The following is a 19,955-nucleotide window of genomic DNA, read 5'->3' as shown; positions in this document are numbered from 1 at the left end:
AGTGATAGATTTTTTAAGAAAGGAGAACAAGGTGTTCTAAATGACTTTGCCTCTCAATTTTTTCCTCCCTTCTTCTCTCTTTTTTGCATGCTCTGCCTTTGTCTTTTTATTTACAACCTGGGTAATTTAACTTCTGATTGACTAGGTAACATTTAAAAGGGTGTTGGATGTCACTGAATGAACAAGTAACAAAATACATGTTGAAAATTCTTTGTCTCTTTTCAGTTTGATTCAACTGATCTGAATCCTTACTTAGAGTTGAAATTCACCTTGCCACCTCATTTCCTCCTTTATTAGGTTTGCCTTTGAAATGTAGAAGTTCACTTGAGCAATAATTCTCTCACTTTGAGAACCACTCTAACAAAAGCTGGCCTTTTTTTTCCCTAAAGGCAGCTGTCGATGAGACCGTTAAACATAGAGACAGCACTAGCATATTTCTCAGTCTGATGTAACTCAGAAATAGAAAGCTGCAGAAACCTGAGGTTGAAATGCTTTCAAGCAATTGAGCTTCAAGTTCCTGAAAATTATCTCACAGCGCTTCTTCTCAATTCCCTGTATCCCACCCCCGATTTTGCATCTGGCTAATTTGTACACTTCAGATTGTATCCCTGAGCACACTGGCAGTGTGAGAACTGTTGTGGAACTCATCATTATAATTCCAAGCCTTTAATTAACCCACTTAAAAGTGGCTTTGTCAAGACTAGGAGTCACAGAAAAGCAATTGACTCATTCTTAGAATTGGCATTTCATAGAGGAGAGTGGCATAGTAATACTGTGTTCTCACTAAGCCTGGTTGGTTCAGGAACTTAAGGAGCATTAGGAGCGCAGATCCTCCAGTAATTCTTTTGGATGCAGTATTGTAGGTATCATTGTTATTTCACAGCTAGGTCCTTTAGACATAAAAAGGTCAAGTGATTGGTACGTGTTCTCATGAAGTCAGTGGCAAAACCAGAGAGGGTCCCTCAGTGTGGATAATAAGCCCACTCACTCCAACAGTTACTTGAAGAGCAAGGACTCCCTTAAGTTTTCCCCAGTCAGCCACAAGACCTATTTTAATATGGCCGTAGGTCTCATAAAGATGGCTTTCTGCACCGCTTGGTGCTACCTTGGAAAAAAACATCATCACTAGACACAGAGAAAGAATCAGAAAGCTTCTGAGGAGATAAGCAATGCTATAATGTCTAACGTCTTTATGTTGTAAATGACTGATGACTTTATTCCAGAAATAGAAATTAAAGCATCTTTCAAACTGTAATTCAACATTTTCAAAAAAAATCAATCTCCTTTGGAAAATTAAACACATTTCCCATTAAAAACTGAACAAACAAACAAAAACAGTCTATGCCATTCATCCATCCATCCACTCAGTAAGTATTTATGAAGGAGCTGTTCTGTGTTGGACACTGTTCTAGCTGCATGGGACACAACAGTGAACGAATAAAATTTCTGTCCGCCTTGGACTAATATTCTAGGTGAGGGAGATACATTAAAATCAAATAAATAATTCACAGTCACATATCATGATGTTAATTATTATGGAGAAGGATCCTTCTATTCTTTTAGTGTTTCCCAAACCATATTTAAAAAGCACTAAGGAGGGGGACATGATGGTAAATATCCAGAAAATTCATTTCTAGATGCTTGAAGAAGCTACTATATTCTCTCTGGGTCTGAAGAAGTACATTACTTCCTTTATGGCAATAGTGAGATCCAGAAATTCCAAAGACTTGTCTTTATTTGTATCAAAAAGAAATAGGGTCTGAAAAAATTTCTCTTTCATCAATTGTACAAAATAAATGCTAATACTCCAAGTGTACATCATTTTAAGGTTTCCTAGAGATCAGTTGCTCCTTCTTTTTCTTTTATTTATTAATTTTTAATTAAATTTTTGGGGTGACATTGATTAATAAAATTGCATAAGTTTCAAGTGTGCATTTCTATAATATATCATCTATATATTGCATTTCTACCTTCTTTTTCTGATTAATGTTTATCTGTATTTTGGATAACCCGATTAAACATGTAGAATTAGTTTGTTTTCTTGCTTCTCATCCTGAAATATTTTGTTTTGAATAGAACACTGCAACAATGATTAATAAAGAATACTTCTGTGGAATATTGATTTCAGATAAGATGACCCACTTACATACAATTTATTTTCATGTAGTTTTAGTCATTCAGAAAATATTGATATACTTACATTGATATCAGAAGCAATTAAGCATTATACTTCATTCGATTTTGCATAAAAATGTAAAATGACAGTTATTTTATCTTAAAATTATAAATTCTTAATTAAATACTTTTATACATAATTTCTGATGTATTAAAGTAAAAGAAAGTATGACCTGTTTTAGTTGGAAAAATGGAACTGAAGAAAAAATTTAACTTAAATAATTGTACGGAAAAAGCTTACTTTGGAAAGTAATTTTGTTCATCTATATTTTCATGAAGTAAATTTATCTAATTTTATAAACTAATATGTTTATTATAATAATTATATAAATCTTATAGACTAATATTTTTTACTGCAGTGGGATTTTAGTACAGAAATCTTTTTAAAAGAGCAAAGTCAGCTCAGAAATTGGAATCTATGAGTGATAAATGACCAGTTTTGAAAAATTAAATGGAATATTTTTATATGTCTCATCTCAATTTCAATTTTTTTGAAAATTTTATTCAGTAAATTGTTTACTGTTATTATGAGTGTCTAAATGCTTACATTTTTCTTGTAGTTTTTTAAAGGAAAAACTCCTTTATAAACAGTTGCTTCTTTTATGTTTAATTTTAGATTTTTTAAAAAAGTGGATTTCCTCTCAAGAATCTAAATGGGTCCTGATTATAAAATCTATTAGGATAGGTTTCAAGTGTATACTTTACTAACCATTGTCACCCCAATGAACTTCAGTTAAAAAAAAATTGCAGTTTTACCTTTCCTAACAAAGGAAAATTGCAATGTTGAATAAACAACTTGTAAAACTAAAAAAGAAAAAAAAAAGTCTATTAGAATAATGGATGTCAATTGGTAGCAGGTTGCAATCCTCCCAGGGCTTGTTAAAACAGGTTGCTGGGCCCCACACCCAGTTTCTAATTCTGAAGGTCTGAGATGGGCCCGAGAATTTGCTTTTCTAACCAATTCCCAGGTGAGGCTGATGCAGCTGGTGCAGGGACCAAGTTTTGAGAAACTTCATATTATGATGAATATTAGCAATCAGTAGGAAAGCTAGATTCTTCCTCACAGCACTCTGTAATGCTTTATGTCTAGACCATAGTACAAAGATAATTTACTACCTTAAATCATTTAAAAATGCATTGTTTCTTGCCATTTACTGTTTTTTCCCCGTTACTTTGCCCTGCTTCAAAGGTTGAGTTATCATTTATTTATTATAATTACTAAATGTCTTTTATTGATTTTATTGTAATTTCAGAGAGGCCCTAATCAATAAGAGTCTAGATCATCTGAAAATGAGTTTTTCTTAAAAATTTTTGTGAATTTCTTGTCATTTTGCACATATCTTTGTCTTAGTTTGGCCACCATGGTAATAGAAATAGGAATCATAAAGAATTTATTGGAGATATTAGATAAGTAAAACCTATGTTTTTTAAACTCCTTGTATAAAGATGCTATTGTGAAGGGTAATGCTGGTGTTTTATGATCCCTCTATCAGTCCTGTTGGGGGAAGGAAGAGGCCAGTTCCTTACTTCCCTCCGGTTGTGTGTGTGTGGCAGGGATGAGAGAAAATAGCCTTGAGGTCCCATGCTTTCCTTGGGGTTTGTGGTCCTGTGGTCCGGTGGTCCACGAATCTTCCACAGCTACTTTGCAGGGTGCTCAGAAGTCTGTTTGTTCTCTTTCCCAGGTTTGCCAAACGGTGTTTCTCAGAATGAACACCCTCTTTCTGTTTCCTCCTCATTGTCAGCCTTCCTCTTGGCCTCACTTTGTTTGGGGCTTTCTCTTTGGATTCTCAAGAGACTATTTTGGAAGTCAGGAAAAATGAACATTGTTTCTTTCTCCTTCTATCCGGTTTCTTTCTCCTTCAATCCAAATTCTGCTCAAGACAATATGGGCAACTGTATTTGGCTAGGGAAAAAGGAAGTCTGGAAAACAAAAAAAACACACAAGAATTCACTTTTTTTTTTCTTTTTTAGTAAAGTTACATAGATTTCAGGTGTACAATTCTGTAATACATCATCTATATCTTACATTGTATGTTCACCACCGAGAGTCAGTAAGAATTAACTTTTTAAGACTGAGATTTGTTACCTTTTCCAACTAATCTATTCCATTACACCAGTGGAGAATCAGTACTTTCATCTGCTTTCCATAGCCTATCTATTACACTTCCACCTTTCCTCTCCCCTCACTGTGCCCCTCCCCCAACTTGCTAATGTGCTCACCCCTGTCTTTTGGGAAATACCACCATTTCCACCTTGAGAAACTAGCTCTTCATTATTTAACCTCAGATTTAAGCTGGATATTGATGGGGGTTTTCTGAAGCCTTGGTTCTGCTGACTGCAGTGGAAAGGATGTGCTCCTCTCTACTAGGAATGCCTGAAGCTGATTTCTTTCTAATGTGTCTAAGTGCAAATATCCCTGCCACAGTGAATAATTTCTTGCTGAGACCATACGCCTGAACTGTCTCATGTGAAAAAGCCTTTTCTTCTTCTTAACATGACTTTGACCCTACTCCTAACAGAATAGTTCTGGCATCAGTATTCTAGTGGAACAATTATTTCTTCTTTAGGCTATTTTCTTTATAAAGGACCTCACAGTACTGAGAGCAGCTCTGGACAGATGACACCATTCCCAAATGGATTCTCCCTAATCCCTACATTCCTTTTCTAATAGAAGGGAAAAGGTAGGTAATAAGATCTCAGTTTATCTTGTCACAGTTAAGAGAAAAAATTCCTTTATGGTTTGTATTTGTATTAGCTTCTGCTATACATTGAACGTTTGTGTTTCCCCTAAATACATATGTTGAATCCAAATGCCCAGTGTGATGGTGTTTGGAGGTGGGGTTTTGGGGAGGTGATTAGCTCATGATGGTAGAGCCCTCATGAATGGGATTGGTGCCCTTATAAAAGAGGCTGGAGGGAGATCCCTTGTTCCTTTCGCCAGCGAGACTATAATGAGAAGACATCTATCCATGAGGAAGGAGTCCTTCCCAGACACCAAGTCTGCCAGTGCCTTGATCTTGGACTTCCCAACCTTCAGAAATGTGAGCAATAAATTTCTGTGATTTATAAGCCACTCAGTCTAGGGTATTTTTTGTTACAGCAGCCCAAACAGACTAAGACAGCTACCTAGGGCTGCCATAACAAATCACCACAAACTTGGTAGCTTAAAGCAGCAGACATTTTTTTTCTCTCACAGTTCTGGGGGCTGAAAGTCCTAAATGACAGTATCAGCGGGTCCATGCTCTCTCTGAAGGTTCTAGGGTAGCATCCTTCCCCACCTCTTCTTAGCTTCGGGGGGTTGCCGGCACTCCTTAGTGTTCCTTAGCTTGCATCACTCCAATCTCTCCTGTCATCGAATGTTATTTTCCTTGTGTGTATGTGTCTGTGTCCAAATTTCCCTCTTTTAGGACATTAGCCCACATTAATCCATTGTGACCTCATGTTAACTTGATTACATCTGCAAAGACCCTATTTCCAAATAAGGTCACATTCACAGGTACTGGGGTTAGTATCTTTTTTGCTGGACACTATTCAACCCACAATGGTATTTTCTATTCAGACTCCTCACATAGCATTCGTATGGCTCCGAATTCTTGTCCTGTCTTCCACTCCCCATTCTCTGTAACTTTGTTCCTGCAGATCCCTCTCTATGCAGAATGGCTTCCTCCTGCCATCCACTCCTTCCCTTTCCTACCTATGGACATTTTACCCCTTCTTTAAAACTGTTATCAGGTGCATTGCTTGCATGATTCCGTTCCTAAAGCCATCAAACAAATAAGAGTCTCCATGTATTTCTGCCCTTACTTTGCCTCAGATTAATTTCATTTCTATAATTGTTTTAATTCCTCCAACTAGAAAGTAGGTTGCTTAAAAGAAGAAAGTCTACTTCTCTCTACAATCCCACAGTAATATTGTGCTTTGCACATAAGATCTCAAAGATAGAGAAAATAGATGTTTTGAAAATACAAGGCTTGCATATTTTAAGCATGTTAGAATATGTAAAACCTTTGTTTATATACTCTTCAGCAGATTTCTCTCGCTTCAAACAAGAGTGTTTGGTATAAAAGCATTGTACAATTATTAACCTAAACATATAAGGCAATTTATTCTGCCTTCAGGCTCCAGCTCACTTTGTAATCTTTGGAAAGGCAGTTGCCGTGTCAGTTTTACCAATTAATAAAAGTAGAACTCACGTAAAAAAATTCACAGATAAATGCCGAAGAATAATTATTGTTGAATATCATTCAAGTGCAATTGCTTGATTTTTTCACTCCATCCTTACTTGGACCTAAATAGAAATGAACATTAAAATCCTAATGATAAGAAGATAAATGTGAAATAGTTCAGTAAGAGATGTTACTAAAAGTGAAAAGCCTATGTCTGTCTTCTTTATTCCCCAATCTTGGTTTTAAAAACCTGCATGATGTTAGTCAAAGACCCTGCTGTAGGTTATATGTGTTTACATAGAAGGTTTGTGTGTGTTTATTAAACTGTATTAAAATTACGCTGATGGGAACCACTTTGAGCACCTCTTGTAATTGCAGACGTCAAATGTGACTTGTTTTCATCTTTTGTTATCAGTATATATTGAGTGTTACAATTTTAATAGAGTTTTCCTTTCTTAAAATAGGTCTACACTTTTGGCACCCTCTGTATATATGCCTATGTGTGAGTGTGTGTGTGTGTGTGTATATATATATATATATATATATATATATATATATATATATATATATAATTCCTTTTAGTGCTTCATATGTATTTAAATTACAAATATGGCATGGTTAATCATGATTTTCCTTTTCTTCTTTTTAACACATAATGAAGGAATCCCTAGCCTTTCTTGGCAGTCTTTCTCTGTGGGGGATATGTTTTCATTCTTTTATAAGGCTAACTATTCACCAATGCTTTTCATCCCTTCCTCACTAATACATATGCATATATCTCCCCATGTATTACATTGCATTTTGTTTTCAAACTTTGATATTATGGTAAATGATAACTGATGCCAGGGTTGGTTTTCCTGTTTGTATTAATGAGCTAAAAAGTTATTGATAACATTATTTTGGCACCACTTATTAAGTAGGTATGACAAATTAGACACCATGTCCACTCAGTATAAAACACAATTGCTACTATTTTGCCTAATAAAAGATTGTTGTGGATTACAAGTGTTTCTAGGACCCAGAGATTTACCACCTGTGACATTATTCCCTTTTAGAACTCAGCCCATGTCAGACTCTCGGTATTACTAATATCGGTTGTTGATTGATTTTTCAGACCATGTTGTGTAGTGACATCAGCTAATTTCACATACTGCTTGCTGTGAGGGTCTCTGTCAGGGAAAGTTGGATGGCTGTCCTTGAATATCTTCATTAGCTGTCCATCAGTTTTTAATTAGGATTTAAATTAGATTTCTTACTGTGATGGCTCTCTACAGATGTGCTCTACTTGCCCAGAAACTTACCAAGTGTTTTCACCATAGGTTTCCAGAGCACTTAATAATAAATGATGCTATAGCATCTTTAGATTCTGGGTTTTTCTTTATTTATGTCATGTAAAAGGTATATGTGAGGGAATAGTAGACAAAATATATCTATAGAGCCTATCACTAAGAAACAACAGATATCTTTGGTTGGCAGTGCGGCCATTCTACATAATATTTTTAGTAGAATTGCATATATAGGGGACTAAATATTTTAAAAACTATTGCACCTATGTTAATTGATCCCTGAGAAGTTGTACTGTACTTATAGTGAACTGATAATTTGGACCAAGAGAGCTCTATGTTGATACCAGTCATTTTCACGTATTTCAGAATCATGGAGATATTTTTTTACTTTTTTTGTGTTTTGTATACATAATCGGGATGCTATCCTTGCTTCATATAGAGCTCCATTCAACCTGGTCCTTCCCTCTCCAAATAACTTACAGTCTAGCGGAAGGGATAGAAGTGCATGAATAACTATGAAACAAGAAAATAAATATTTTATTTCTGCAAACACTGGAATTCTACCATCATCTAATGTCTAATCAGATTTCTTTGGCCTTTCTCTTTTATCAAGGAGGATAATTCACTGAGATTTAAGAGTCCTTGACCACACAAATACATAATGAATATTAAGAATTAACCCACTTCTTTGTTGATTCAGCAAATATTTATTGAGTCTATTTAATGTACCAAGATCTGTGTGTTTTTTTTTGTCTGAGAATACAGCAGTGAGTAAAACCAGGCCCTTTGCCTTGAGGATGTCACAGACCACTGGAGAGAAGTAATAGTTGATAAGATACAATATAAGAAATTTTACTATCTAGTTATGTACAGGGCACTATCTGAACACAGAATAAGGAAAAGCAAACTAGGGTACTTAGTCAGAAAAGGGTCTTAGTTACAAAGAATGTAAAAGACATCCAGATAGAAAAAAATGGTGTAGTATTTTCTATTTGGTTTTATTATTATATATATTTAAAATTTTCCAAGAAATGTAGAGATTATTTATATAATTATGAATGAAAATATTGTTTTAAATGTTTGAACATGTGAAGGGAATCCTAGGCATTTTTTAAAGTGCCTTTTAAAGTGCTGCTTACCTGTGATAAGACAAGACAAACGTAGAATTATCTCACCAGGACTACAGGAAAGGCAGAAGACCTGATATGTTAAGCAGGATATACTAAATGAAAATTGTTTATACATATTTGCATTATTAATTATGTCACATAAAATAGCATGATTGGTTTCTTAAAATAATTATCGTAATTTTTGACCCTGTGACTTTAAAGTGACTTTAAAGAAGTAAGAGCTATTTAATAAATAAGTTTATAAAAATTATTGAAATTAGTGTCTCACCTTGGAAAGCTATCCTTTATTTAAGATTGAAGAGTTCTGATAGTTATATTCAATTTATTAAACAAACATGCATTGAGCATCTACTACAGGCCAGACGCAGGTTTAAGCATTGGAAATATAGCAGTGAACAAAACAGATGAAAATCTGTGCCCTCTCAGAAATAAGCTTACTTTCTTAAAGGGGGAGATAAAGAGATTGATTATAAAATATGGTAGGTCAGATCATTACTATATACTATGGGGAAAAATAGAGCAAGAAATGGTGTTAGATGTGTTAGACGGGATGAGTGAGTTGATATTTTAAAGTGTGGTCATTGATAAGACAGTATTTGAAAGGAGCCCGGAAGTAGGTCAGGAAGCAAGCCATGTGGGTCTCTCGAGGAAGAGAATCCAGGCAAAGGATTGAGGTGGAAACATGCTTCTCAGGTTGAAGGAACAGTCAGGAGCCAGTGTGGCTGGGGCTGTGGGGTTCTAGGAGAAGAGTTCACAAATGTAGCGGGGCCAGAGTCTGGAGTGCTCACTGGCTCTCACTCTAAATGAGATGGCAGGGTTCAGAAGAGAGTTTTGAGCTAAGAGGCATGATCTGATCGAAAGGATGATTCCAGCTCCTGTGTTAAGGCTAGGTACTAGAGAACAATGACAGAGGTGGGAGAACAGTGAAAAGGCTTCTGCAATATTCCGGATGGCTCAGACCAGGGTGGTGGTGGAAGTGTGAGGAGCCATTAAATGATTGACATAGGGAAACACCTAAAACCTGATCATTCCTAATCTATCACAGCTCCCTACACTTTGTCAATAAGCTCCATTTCAAGTATCTCACTCTGATTAAACCTTCCTAACTAGCACTTCTTTCACTTCTTCTAGCACCTCAACTCCAACACATTTTTTCCCCTTCCATTATAAGCTCCAATTCATTTATCCTACTACCTTTTCATTGTCCTTCCTGGCTTCATTTCCTTCCCTTTTCAGCTTAGAGCCTATGGTCCCATTTAAATTCCTTGAATAGACAGTTAGTTTCCACGTGTCTCTTTGTGTGTTGTTGACCTCATCCTGCAAAACCACAAATCTCATTAATTACGAGTCTGGCTACTGCATACCTGGAACCAGAAGTTGAACCTCCCTGGAGAAACACACATAAACATGCTTACTGGCCTCACAAACATGTTTACTGGCCCTTCCTTGGTGAATTTGTTTCTACGGCAAGTCCTTCGATTTATGTACTATATCATTCCATTCTCACATAGTCAAGATGTTGCTCTAGCAAACATTTCATTTCTCTCAAAATCAAACAAACATTATGTTATATACTCATCTTTAAAGAATCCTCCCTTTTACCTAATCCATTTTTCTAGCTACCACCCTATTTCTTGGCTCGCCCTTACAGCATTACTTTTTAAGAGTTGCCTGCTCTCATTGTTTATACTTCCTCTCCTCCCATTCTTATTTAATCTCACTACATTAGGCTCCATCACTCCCTGAAACAGCTGCTGTCAGGGTTACCAGTGACTTCCAAGCTGCTAAACCCAATGACCACTTCCCAGTCCTCCTTTGGTTGGACTGTCAGGTGACCACTCCCTCCGTCTTGAAGTTCTTTCTTTCTTTAGTTGCCAGGTTTGTTTCACAAACCAGTGAAACAAACCTGGTTTCACTGGTTTGTTCCTACCTCACTGGCCCTCACTTGCTCAGTCTTCTTTGATGATACCTCTTGTCTTCCTAACCTGTATTGGAATTCCTTGGTTCTGTTTTCTCTAAGCTCACTTTTAGATGATTTCATTAAGGTTCATGATTTTAAATGTCAGCCATACATTGATGATCCCTAAAGGTATATAGTTCCAGCGCCAACCTCTGCCCAGAACTCCTCACAACCATATCCAACAGCCTCTGGTCATCTCCTTTTGAATGATGTCTAAAGCTTCACGTGTCCAAAACCAGAGACCTGATTTGTTCCCCCTAAATATGTTTCTCCTTCATTTCTCCTTAGTAAAGGGCATGACTAAACTTTCAGTTGCTCAGGTTAATAATTTGAGAGTCATCCCTAACTCCTCTCTTTCTTTCATGCCCCAGATCCAATCTGTAGACAAATCATGCCAGTTTTACTTTCAAGAACCAGCACTTCTTAAAACGCATGCTAAAGTTTCTAAATGACTAGAATAATTTTAGTTTGAAAGGCATTTAGAGTTTTAGAAACACCTGCAAGTCACAAGTTTCGTGACTATAGTTTTTAATAAAAATCTGTATAATTCATATTTAGTCAAAAATAAAATGTCGAGAAAAACAGGAAATGGTTTTCTTGAGTGATTTATAAATATTCCTAAAAGTCAATTCTAAAATAATAGTTTCAAAAATGATTTGCTCTAGAGCAGCATCAATTGAATAAATATTTAATTTACCAAATTATCACTTATAAGGATGATGTTTATTTGGTTTTTATAGGTACTGGATTGTTGTTTAAAATTCATCTCTATTCTTTATAATTACAATTTGAATTAACATCCTATGAATAATGCAAAGACTTATTTATTGCTCTGTAATGTTGATAAGAATACTGACTCTGGAACTAAACTGCTTGAGTTCAGTACTGGCTCTATCATTTTCTGACTATGTTATCACAGGCAAGTCCCTTAAATACTCGGTGCCTCAGTTTCCCCAACTGTAAAATGGAGCTAATAAGAGTGCCTACCCCAGGATTTCTTAGCTGGGTCAAATGAGATTTTGTACATAAGTGTTTAGGACAACACCTGGCACAGAGTAAGAGGTAGAAAGTGTGATAGGAATAAAAGAAATATGTGGACATTCGTTGTTACTAGAAATCCTTGAGGATCGTGAAGCATAAATAGGATAACCAAAAGGTTAAAGACATTACAAGGTTTCAGGAATTGTTTAAGATAACCATAAAATAGAGAATGAAGGCAATATGTATTAGTTACCTACAAAGTGAGAGAACTAGCCAACAAATGCCGTAGACATTCAAATGAGAGAGAATGATTACTTCTATCAACAGTGGTTTCTAATTTATGGTGAGATTTTTGTTTTTTAAATGTCCAGTTTCAATTACCATAAAACTGAGATAGGTACCCATAAAGTACCAATTTTGATGTATGAATATGCAGAAGTATAGGACTTTAGTACGAATTCCTAATGTAGAGCCTTGATTAGATGCCATAAGAGAAACTCTGCTGAAATATAGATACCTATTTATAAATATAGAAATATAGATACATAGGAAGCTGCCATTTATATTGGTACCATACCCACTGGACTGTTGCAACAGTTCATCAAGTTGTTTTATATGTGCATGTAGTTTCAATTTATTATAGGTAATATCAATTATATATCACTTGGCTTTTCTTCTTCCTGGCACAATTATGCATTTACAGAAGATATAAATGTAATCAACATATGTTAATTGAGCACCTACTCTGAACAAGACACAGTCTTCTCATGCTAAAAACATATATATTTCCAAATGAAAGTATAAGATTGATGTAGTAATAGCTGATACTTGTGATTTCATTATTTATGCCTTTCAAATAGACATGCATTCCTGAAATGTAATTAATTGCCATTATCCCCAGAACTGTGAAGCTATGTGTACAACTGGACAAAGTAATTTCAAAGTTTACTTCCAGAAAAGGGGAAAAATATCTAAAACTTTTTCCCCTCTTTTTCTCTCTAGTTGGCCCGCCACAACAAATTATTACAGCAGATGCTCAAACCAGGATCAGATCCAGATGATGGAGATGAAGCCTTAAAATACTATGCTAACCACACCGCACAGATCGAGGTAACCAGCTATTATTTCTTGAAAGGAACCAACTGTGAAAAGATATGTTTACTTTCTATTTCAGACTATTTTCATAATTGTTTCCTAGAACAACGAAGAGGAATTGAGTGGTTTAAACTGTAAAAGTATATACTGAAAGATGAAATGTGAGGAGTGGTCTATAAGAAATTGAGGTGCACATTTTTCAAAATTATTTATTTTTTGACCTGAACTATATGTAAGTTTTATTTTGTAATTAATAAGGTGATTTTTGTTTTGTTTTGTTTTGCTCATAGAAGCAATCAGTGCAGAGCAACGGTGTTTTAGAGAAAAGATTATTATACTAGAACTGTCATTCAAGAAATGGTTCCTTTTTCAAAAATTATAGGAGGCTTATTAAAATAGAGATCTCCATGTAAGAAAGTATTCAAAAGTGTAGGAAACATGGAAGGCACTAATGAAGTCTTCTTATTGATAACATAAACTTGCAATGATTCAGCAATTTCCATTTTTAGTACACAGCCATTGACCTCCCCCTATAAATAAGACATTCTTTAATGGCCCATGACAGTTCGGGAGGTGTGGGTCAACATAGACTATCATTATGTGTTGTGAGACCCATCTGGCTCTCATTTACTAGCTCTAGTATCGTTTTGACATTTGTTGGCAGAGCTAATCGGGCAGAAATGAGTAGAGTAGTTGACGCTTGTCACTAGTAATTTACATTCATACATTTATTCACTTTGGGAGATGTATTTTAGTTTTCAGCAGAGTGCATGATGGGAGTCACTGCTATTAACTCCCAAGATATATAATCACTATACCTTATTGTATACTCTTGCCAAACCTTTGGAATAATGAGCATCATTACCTTGTTTCACAAAACGGACCCGTTGCTGACATTTATAAACATTTATAAACTCTAGTTTTCATAGGAGACTTGACTTGACGGCACCCATGAGCTGGAACAGCAGCAAAAGCATTGCTCACTACACCCAAGCGCTTAGGAATTGGGAGGCTGGCAAAGTCAGGAAGCTGGAGAAATGGATACAAATAGTTCACCAAACACCAACGTTCTGAGGAAGGTCCCAGAAGCCAAAGTACAAAGCGAGGTGATTTAGAAGAGATCAGGAGTAGCAGGTAGAGAGGGGAAGCCAGAGGTCAAGATTGGGTTCATCACTGTGTGAGAGAGATGGGACTGTTGTTGAAGTTGGACTTTTATTGGTTTCCCAGCAGTGAGAGAAGATTTAGCTGTAAATACATCAATTCAGTAAATGTCTACTGAGCATTTACTCTCTACCAATTACATCCACATACAGAAGATAATTCTGTATAGCATACAGAATTCTGTATAGTATACACAAAGGGCCAAGGAAATGTAGAGAAAACGGCAATTAACTGCGCCTGGGGAAGTTCAAGTCAATTTCACAGAGAAGATTTCCTTAAAGAATATATTAAAAATTGAGAAGTTTCTCTCTACTAAAGATCAGGCATGGGATTTCAGGTAGAAGTAAATGAATGGAAGGTGTGACAGAACATAGGAAGGGGATGGGATGACTCTTTTCAAGTGATTGCTCTAATTGCTGCTTGGAGAAAGAATTGGATAAGAGAATAGTTCAAGGAATGCATGTTGGTCAAATAGGGGATATTATAATAGAAAAGGTGAGAGATGGTGATATTAAAGATGACTAGATTGGGGAAAATACGCATATACGTATACACATACACACACATATACATATACATACTGGGTTCAATGCTTGAGGTTGGATTCCACATGTAAGGTGGGGGAAATGGTGTGAAAAGGGATGTTCCCTGGGATTCTGGTTTCAAAAAATGGAATGGAATTGGAGTTAAGCAAAGGGATCATAGCTTTGGCAGTTAAAAGGTAGGGGCGGAGCATTTGTTGATTCTTGGGTAAATTTGAATTTGAGGTGACTTTGAGGTATCTATCAAGTTGGATATAGAAATCAAGAGTTCAAAGGAGTGGCCTGGGTTTATGATCTAAATTCATGTTGACCAGTTCTCACGCTCATTCAAAGACCAGATCATATGACCTACTCAGGAGTGGCCTCCCCTCCCTTTTTCACACATTCATTAATTTCATCCCACTATGCTCCTACAGCAGTTTGATAATTCTGTTAGTTTAATATATCATATTGGAATATTGTTAGCTTCTCATGTGTCGCTGTTTCCCTATTTGACGTAGGGACTGGTCTTGATAATCTTTGTATTTCCAAAAATGAACACTGCTTGGAACATAACAGTAATAATGAATATTGTTGAAACTAATAGTTTGTTTATAAGTTATAGACTCAAATATCCTAGGAGATAGGAAGGACCTTGTGGATTACCTGGTCTACTCACACCTCCAAGGAAGAATTGCTGTATAATAATCCTGCTCCTGCTTTACATTCTCCCTTAGGATAGAGATCTCACTACTTCAGGAGGAAACTATCCAATGTGGAACAACTCTAATAATTATAAAAAGTAATTTTTTTGATAGAGTGCATACTAGCCCACTTTAATGTTTACCCGCTGTTCAGAGCATTTACTCTCTTGTCAACATGATAGCTTGGTTCTAACATTTGAAGAACCACCATGATTACTCAGCTATAAGCTCTTATAGATCGGAGTTCATGTTGTTTTTCACTTTGAATTCCCCAGAGTTCCCCAACTAAAGACTGAATAAGCATTTGATGAATAAATGTGTTGAAAAAAATTATCTGTCTTTGGCTTTTGACAGTGAACACATTCCCCTTTCCTTCTGTAATCCCTCCAGTTTGTCAATACCCCTTGTAAAATGTGACAGCTGTAATCAAACATCGCATGTTATAAAAGGGCTGAATAGCTTGGCTTATAATAATCAAGACACTATTTCTTAAATGTATCCTGAGATTTTGTAAATGTTTGACGTTGCTGGGTCATGTGAACCTTTTCTTCCCCCCAACCCTGCCACATAGTTGTGTTCCATACCAAATAGGTCCAGTTCTTCTTTGTATAATTGGCACACCCAAAATGGTAGGCATTTCTAGTATTAATTATTCAACTCAATTGCAAAAAGCAGATACTGCTTCTTAGAATATAAAGCTAAAAGTGGATGTAAGCGAGGTTATAAAATCAAGGACAATGTGTGTTGGGAAAGACTATATAGAAGGGACAAGTATGTTACAGATTTTCTTTTAACAGTCTTTCAGATTTCTCCTTTCCTTCCTACTCCCACAGTGAGCCAAAGGCCTACCATCTCACATCTGAATTTCATGGTATCTAGCTCTGCTAATGATTTCTGAATTTTATTCACTTGTCTTACTTTTACTTTTTTTTAAATTAAAGTTTATTGGGGTAACAATGGTTAGTAAAGTTACATAGGTTTCAAGTGTACAGTTCTGTAATACATCATCTATATCACATTGTGTGTTCACCACCCAGAATCAGTTCTCCTTCCATCACCATATATTTGATCCCGTTTACCCTCATCTACCACTCCCCTCCCCCCTTACTCTCTGGTAACCACCAAATTATTGCCTGTGTCTATGAGTTTTTGTTTCTTCATTTGTTTGTTTTGTTCCTTTGTTGCTTTCAGTTTTATATCCCACATATCACCGATATAGTACTTGACTTTTTCTGTCTGACTTTACTTAGCATAATAATCTCAAGATCCATCCATGTTGTCACAAATGGCACTATTTCATCTTTTCTTATGGCAGAATAGTATTCCATTGTGTATATATACCACATCTTCTTGATCCAATCATTTAGCAAAGGACACTTTGGTTATTTTGTATCTTGGCCACCATAAATAAAACTGCAGTGAACATCAGAGTACATACATCTTTACAGATAAATGTTTTCTGACTTTTTGGGTAGATACCCAGGAGGGGCATTTCTAGGTTATATGGTAATTCTATTCTTAAATTTTGAGGAACCTCCATACTGCCTTCCATAGCGGCTGCACCAATCTGCATTCCCACCAACAGTGTGAGGGTTCCTTTTTCCCCATAGCCTCATCAACATTTGTTATTATTTGTCTTGTTGATGATACCATTCTAACCTGTGTGAGGTGATACCTCATTGTGGTTTTTATTTGCATTTCTCTGATGGTTAGTGATGTTGAGCATCTTTTCATATGTATAGGCCATCTGTATTGTCCTCTTTGGAGAAATGTCTATTCAGGTCCTCTGCCCATTTTTCAATTGGATTGTTTGTTTTTTGGTTGTTGAGTTGTATGAGTTCCTTAAAAATATGGACTGCTTCAAGAATTTGCATGTCATCCTTGCACAGGGTCCATGCTAATCTTCTCTGTATCATTCCAATTTTAGTATGTGTACTGCTGAAGCGAGCACACAATTGGCTTTTTTAAAAACTGTGTTCAGGAATTTTTACTTACCACTACTAAATTTCATCTTGTTTGTTTTATGATAGTATTCTACTATGTAGTTTGCATATATCATTAAGGATATCTTCAGTTACAAATAACAGAATACTAGACTGACTATTGTTTAAACAATAAAAATACTTGATTATCCCACATAATGAGAAGTCTAAAGATATCAGTAGTTCTATGATTGTTTCAGTGATTCAGTGATGCAGGCCTTTTCCATCTTTCTGGGAGGTCTTTTTTATTATACTGGTGATATGTCACCTCATGGCTGCAAAATGACTGCCAAAGTTCAGGCATCGTTCCCTTACACTGCCTTTTGTTCTAAGCAGGAAGAAAGAGGATACAGGCCAAAATTACTTTTGTGGTAGGTGTTTGTTTTGGTTGTTGTGATTATTTTGTTTGTTTCATGTGGATTTCTGCCTTTCAAGGAAGCAAAATCTTTCCAGGAAGCTCCCCCCTGCCCCCAGATATTTCTCCTTATGCTTCCTTTTCCAGAACTCGGTCACATGCTCACCAACATACCAGTCAATGGCAGAGGGAAATAAATGACTCTTCTGGGTTAGACCAGTCCTAATTCATTCTTGAGGGCTGGGCAGGATACATAAATATGAACCTTGAGATGCAGTATACACAAATCCTTATTACATAGTAAAACTGTATGAAAATATTCAACCTTTTTAAAAAAAATCTAAGGTGACACCGTCACAAATACCAAATAAGAGAAGTTCAAAATAATGAATATATATATCTAAGTATATACTAGAATGGATATTATTCCTGCCAAAATTATGTTTTGCCAAGAATAAGAATTTTAATGAAATAAAGCACCTTTCTCTGTAGAACGTAGGGCTCATCATGTGAGTGTGTCATTTGTTTCCCAACAGCCCATTTTAGAAAAAACAGGATATAAATACACCAAGTGGTGTGTTTAAGGTGACGTAGCCAATGACTTGCTCATTAACTCCCTCTTAGTTCTCTGTTGTACTTGATGAAAATATAAATGTGTGGCAAATATTTAATGCTAATTCAGAAAGAATAAAGATTTTGGCTTTTGTTATTTATAACAAAGTATAGTTTTTATGATACATTAGTCAGTTAATGTCTCTTATTTAAAGAGAAAGGTGTAAAGTAGCACAATAAAGGACTATTTTAGATACTTCAAGCTGGCATATTTTTCATAACTGAATTCATAAAATATCATTAATAAACACATAAACACATGCTGAAAATTAGTCTAAGACTAAGGTGTCTCAAGGCTAAAACACATGTAAATTAATGTTTTCAGATTGTTCGGCATGATAGGACTATGGAGCAAATAGTTTTTCCTGTCCCCAATATATGTGAATATCTTACGCGAGAGTCTAAGAGCCGTGTGTTCAATACGACTGAACGGGATGAACAAGGAAGTAAAGTGAATGACTTTTTCCAGCAAACAGAAGACCTCTATAATGAAATGAAGTGGCAGAAGAAAATCAGGAGTAAGTACAATAAACTGAAATGGTGAGTTTCGAGTATAATGGTAGACGAATTGGTGCTTTGGGACACATGACAGCATTCATTTAAATTGAATTTTAATTTCTTGCCATCTGATGTTACTGAAATCACTTACAGGCTTAAGAATATAAGCTCAGTCTACAACTAGAGCCGAGACACCTGCGGCTTAATGGAAACAGAAAACTCTGACTAATTAGATCATCTTTTAGTGCTGATCCTATCGTTTTATAAATATTATGAAATACAACGTTACAGCTGTATGTTTCAACTGTGGAACAGCTGCGGGTTTGAAGTCCCTGAATAGGCTCTGACTGGCCTTAACAATCAGTGAATGATGGAGAGACGTTGGCACCAGCACGTTGGCCCTCTATTGTCTTGTGATCTTATGATGGAGTAGGTTGTTTGATGTTTTTCTGAAAGTCATTCTTCCTTTCCACATATCTTTACATTGCCAAATCGAACTAAAAAATTTGTGACACTAGTATTCAAATAGAGAAATGTTATAATTTTCAGGTTAAAAATGAGTATAATACAGTTCCCATCATTTATTTCTGTCTCTAGATTATTTGGAAATACTCAACTTTAAAATTTAAAATTTTTAATGTTTAAAATAAACTTTAATTTTCCCAGATAAAGAATAACAGGATATTTTAACAAAAATTGATGGGAAACTCTTGATTAGGTCTTCTTTGTCTTTTGGGGACGTTTTTCAGACAAGCAAGTATATGTTCTCAATTCCTCCATTCAACAGTGCTTCAACACTCTATTTTTCTAGGAACTTTAATGATTGTGGTATATGAATTTGAGTAGAGCTTGAGACACACCATCTTTAAATATAAAATGGTGGCATGCATTGTCAGGCTTTCATAGCAGAATATTTGAAAAAAATAAGGAAATTATGTACCCTTAGCATTTTACCATGTAGGACCTTAATAGAATTCAGAGAAAATTTTATGTGTCCAGAATACATATGAAGACTTAACATTTTTATTTGGGACATTTGAAAAACATACATTTTTATCCTTTGCAAAAGGTAAGTAAATAATGAATTAGAGTTTGTGGGCTCTGTGTTTTTTGATAAATAATTCTTCATTTATCAAAAAACAAATCTTAAAATAACTTTCAATGTACATTTTACTTTTAAAAATTGGAAGCAACTTATTATGAGATTATAGACGGAATCTAATTCGTTTGATGGATTTGTTACTACCAATGTATGCATCAACACCTAATTTTGTCTTTATCCTCTGCTTTTAAAAACGAGGACTCCTGGGCCGGCCCGGTGGCTCGCAG

General features: G+C 35.6%; 1 protein-coding gene and 1 non-coding gene across 2 annotated transcripts in view; one reads left to right on the top strand and one right to left on the bottom strand.

Moving 5' to 3' along the window:
- The window catches only part of ITPR2 (inositol 1,4,5-trisphosphate receptor type 2), a 432,120-nt gene that overhangs the window by 326,319 nt on the left and 85,846 nt on the right, over positions 1-19,955 (top strand). Inside the window, exons 46-47 of the mRNA XM_019737570.3 lie at positions 12,701-12,808; positions 18,454-18,646. Of these exons, the coding sequence (XP_019593129.2) occupies positions 12,701-12,808; positions 18,454-18,646 (301 nt within the window). The remainder of the gene's footprint in view (positions 1-12,700; positions 12,809-18,453; positions 18,647-19,955) is intronic.
- Positions 17,024-17,130, bottom strand: LOC141570345 (U6 spliceosomal RNA). Its single transcript, XR_012494339.1, has one exon. It is a non-coding gene; the product is annotated as a U6 spliceosomal RNA (small nuclear RNA).

The sequence above is a fragment of the Rhinolophus sinicus genome, chromosome 1, assembly GCF_057876585.1.
Source record: "Rhinolophus sinicus isolate RSI-liver-muscle chromosome 1, RSI-T2T, whole genome shotgun sequence".
Classification (NCBI taxonomy): domain Eukaryota; kingdom Metazoa; phylum Chordata; class Mammalia; order Chiroptera; family Rhinolophidae; genus Rhinolophus; species Rhinolophus sinicus.
This window is presented reverse-complemented; position numbering and strand designations above follow the sequence as displayed.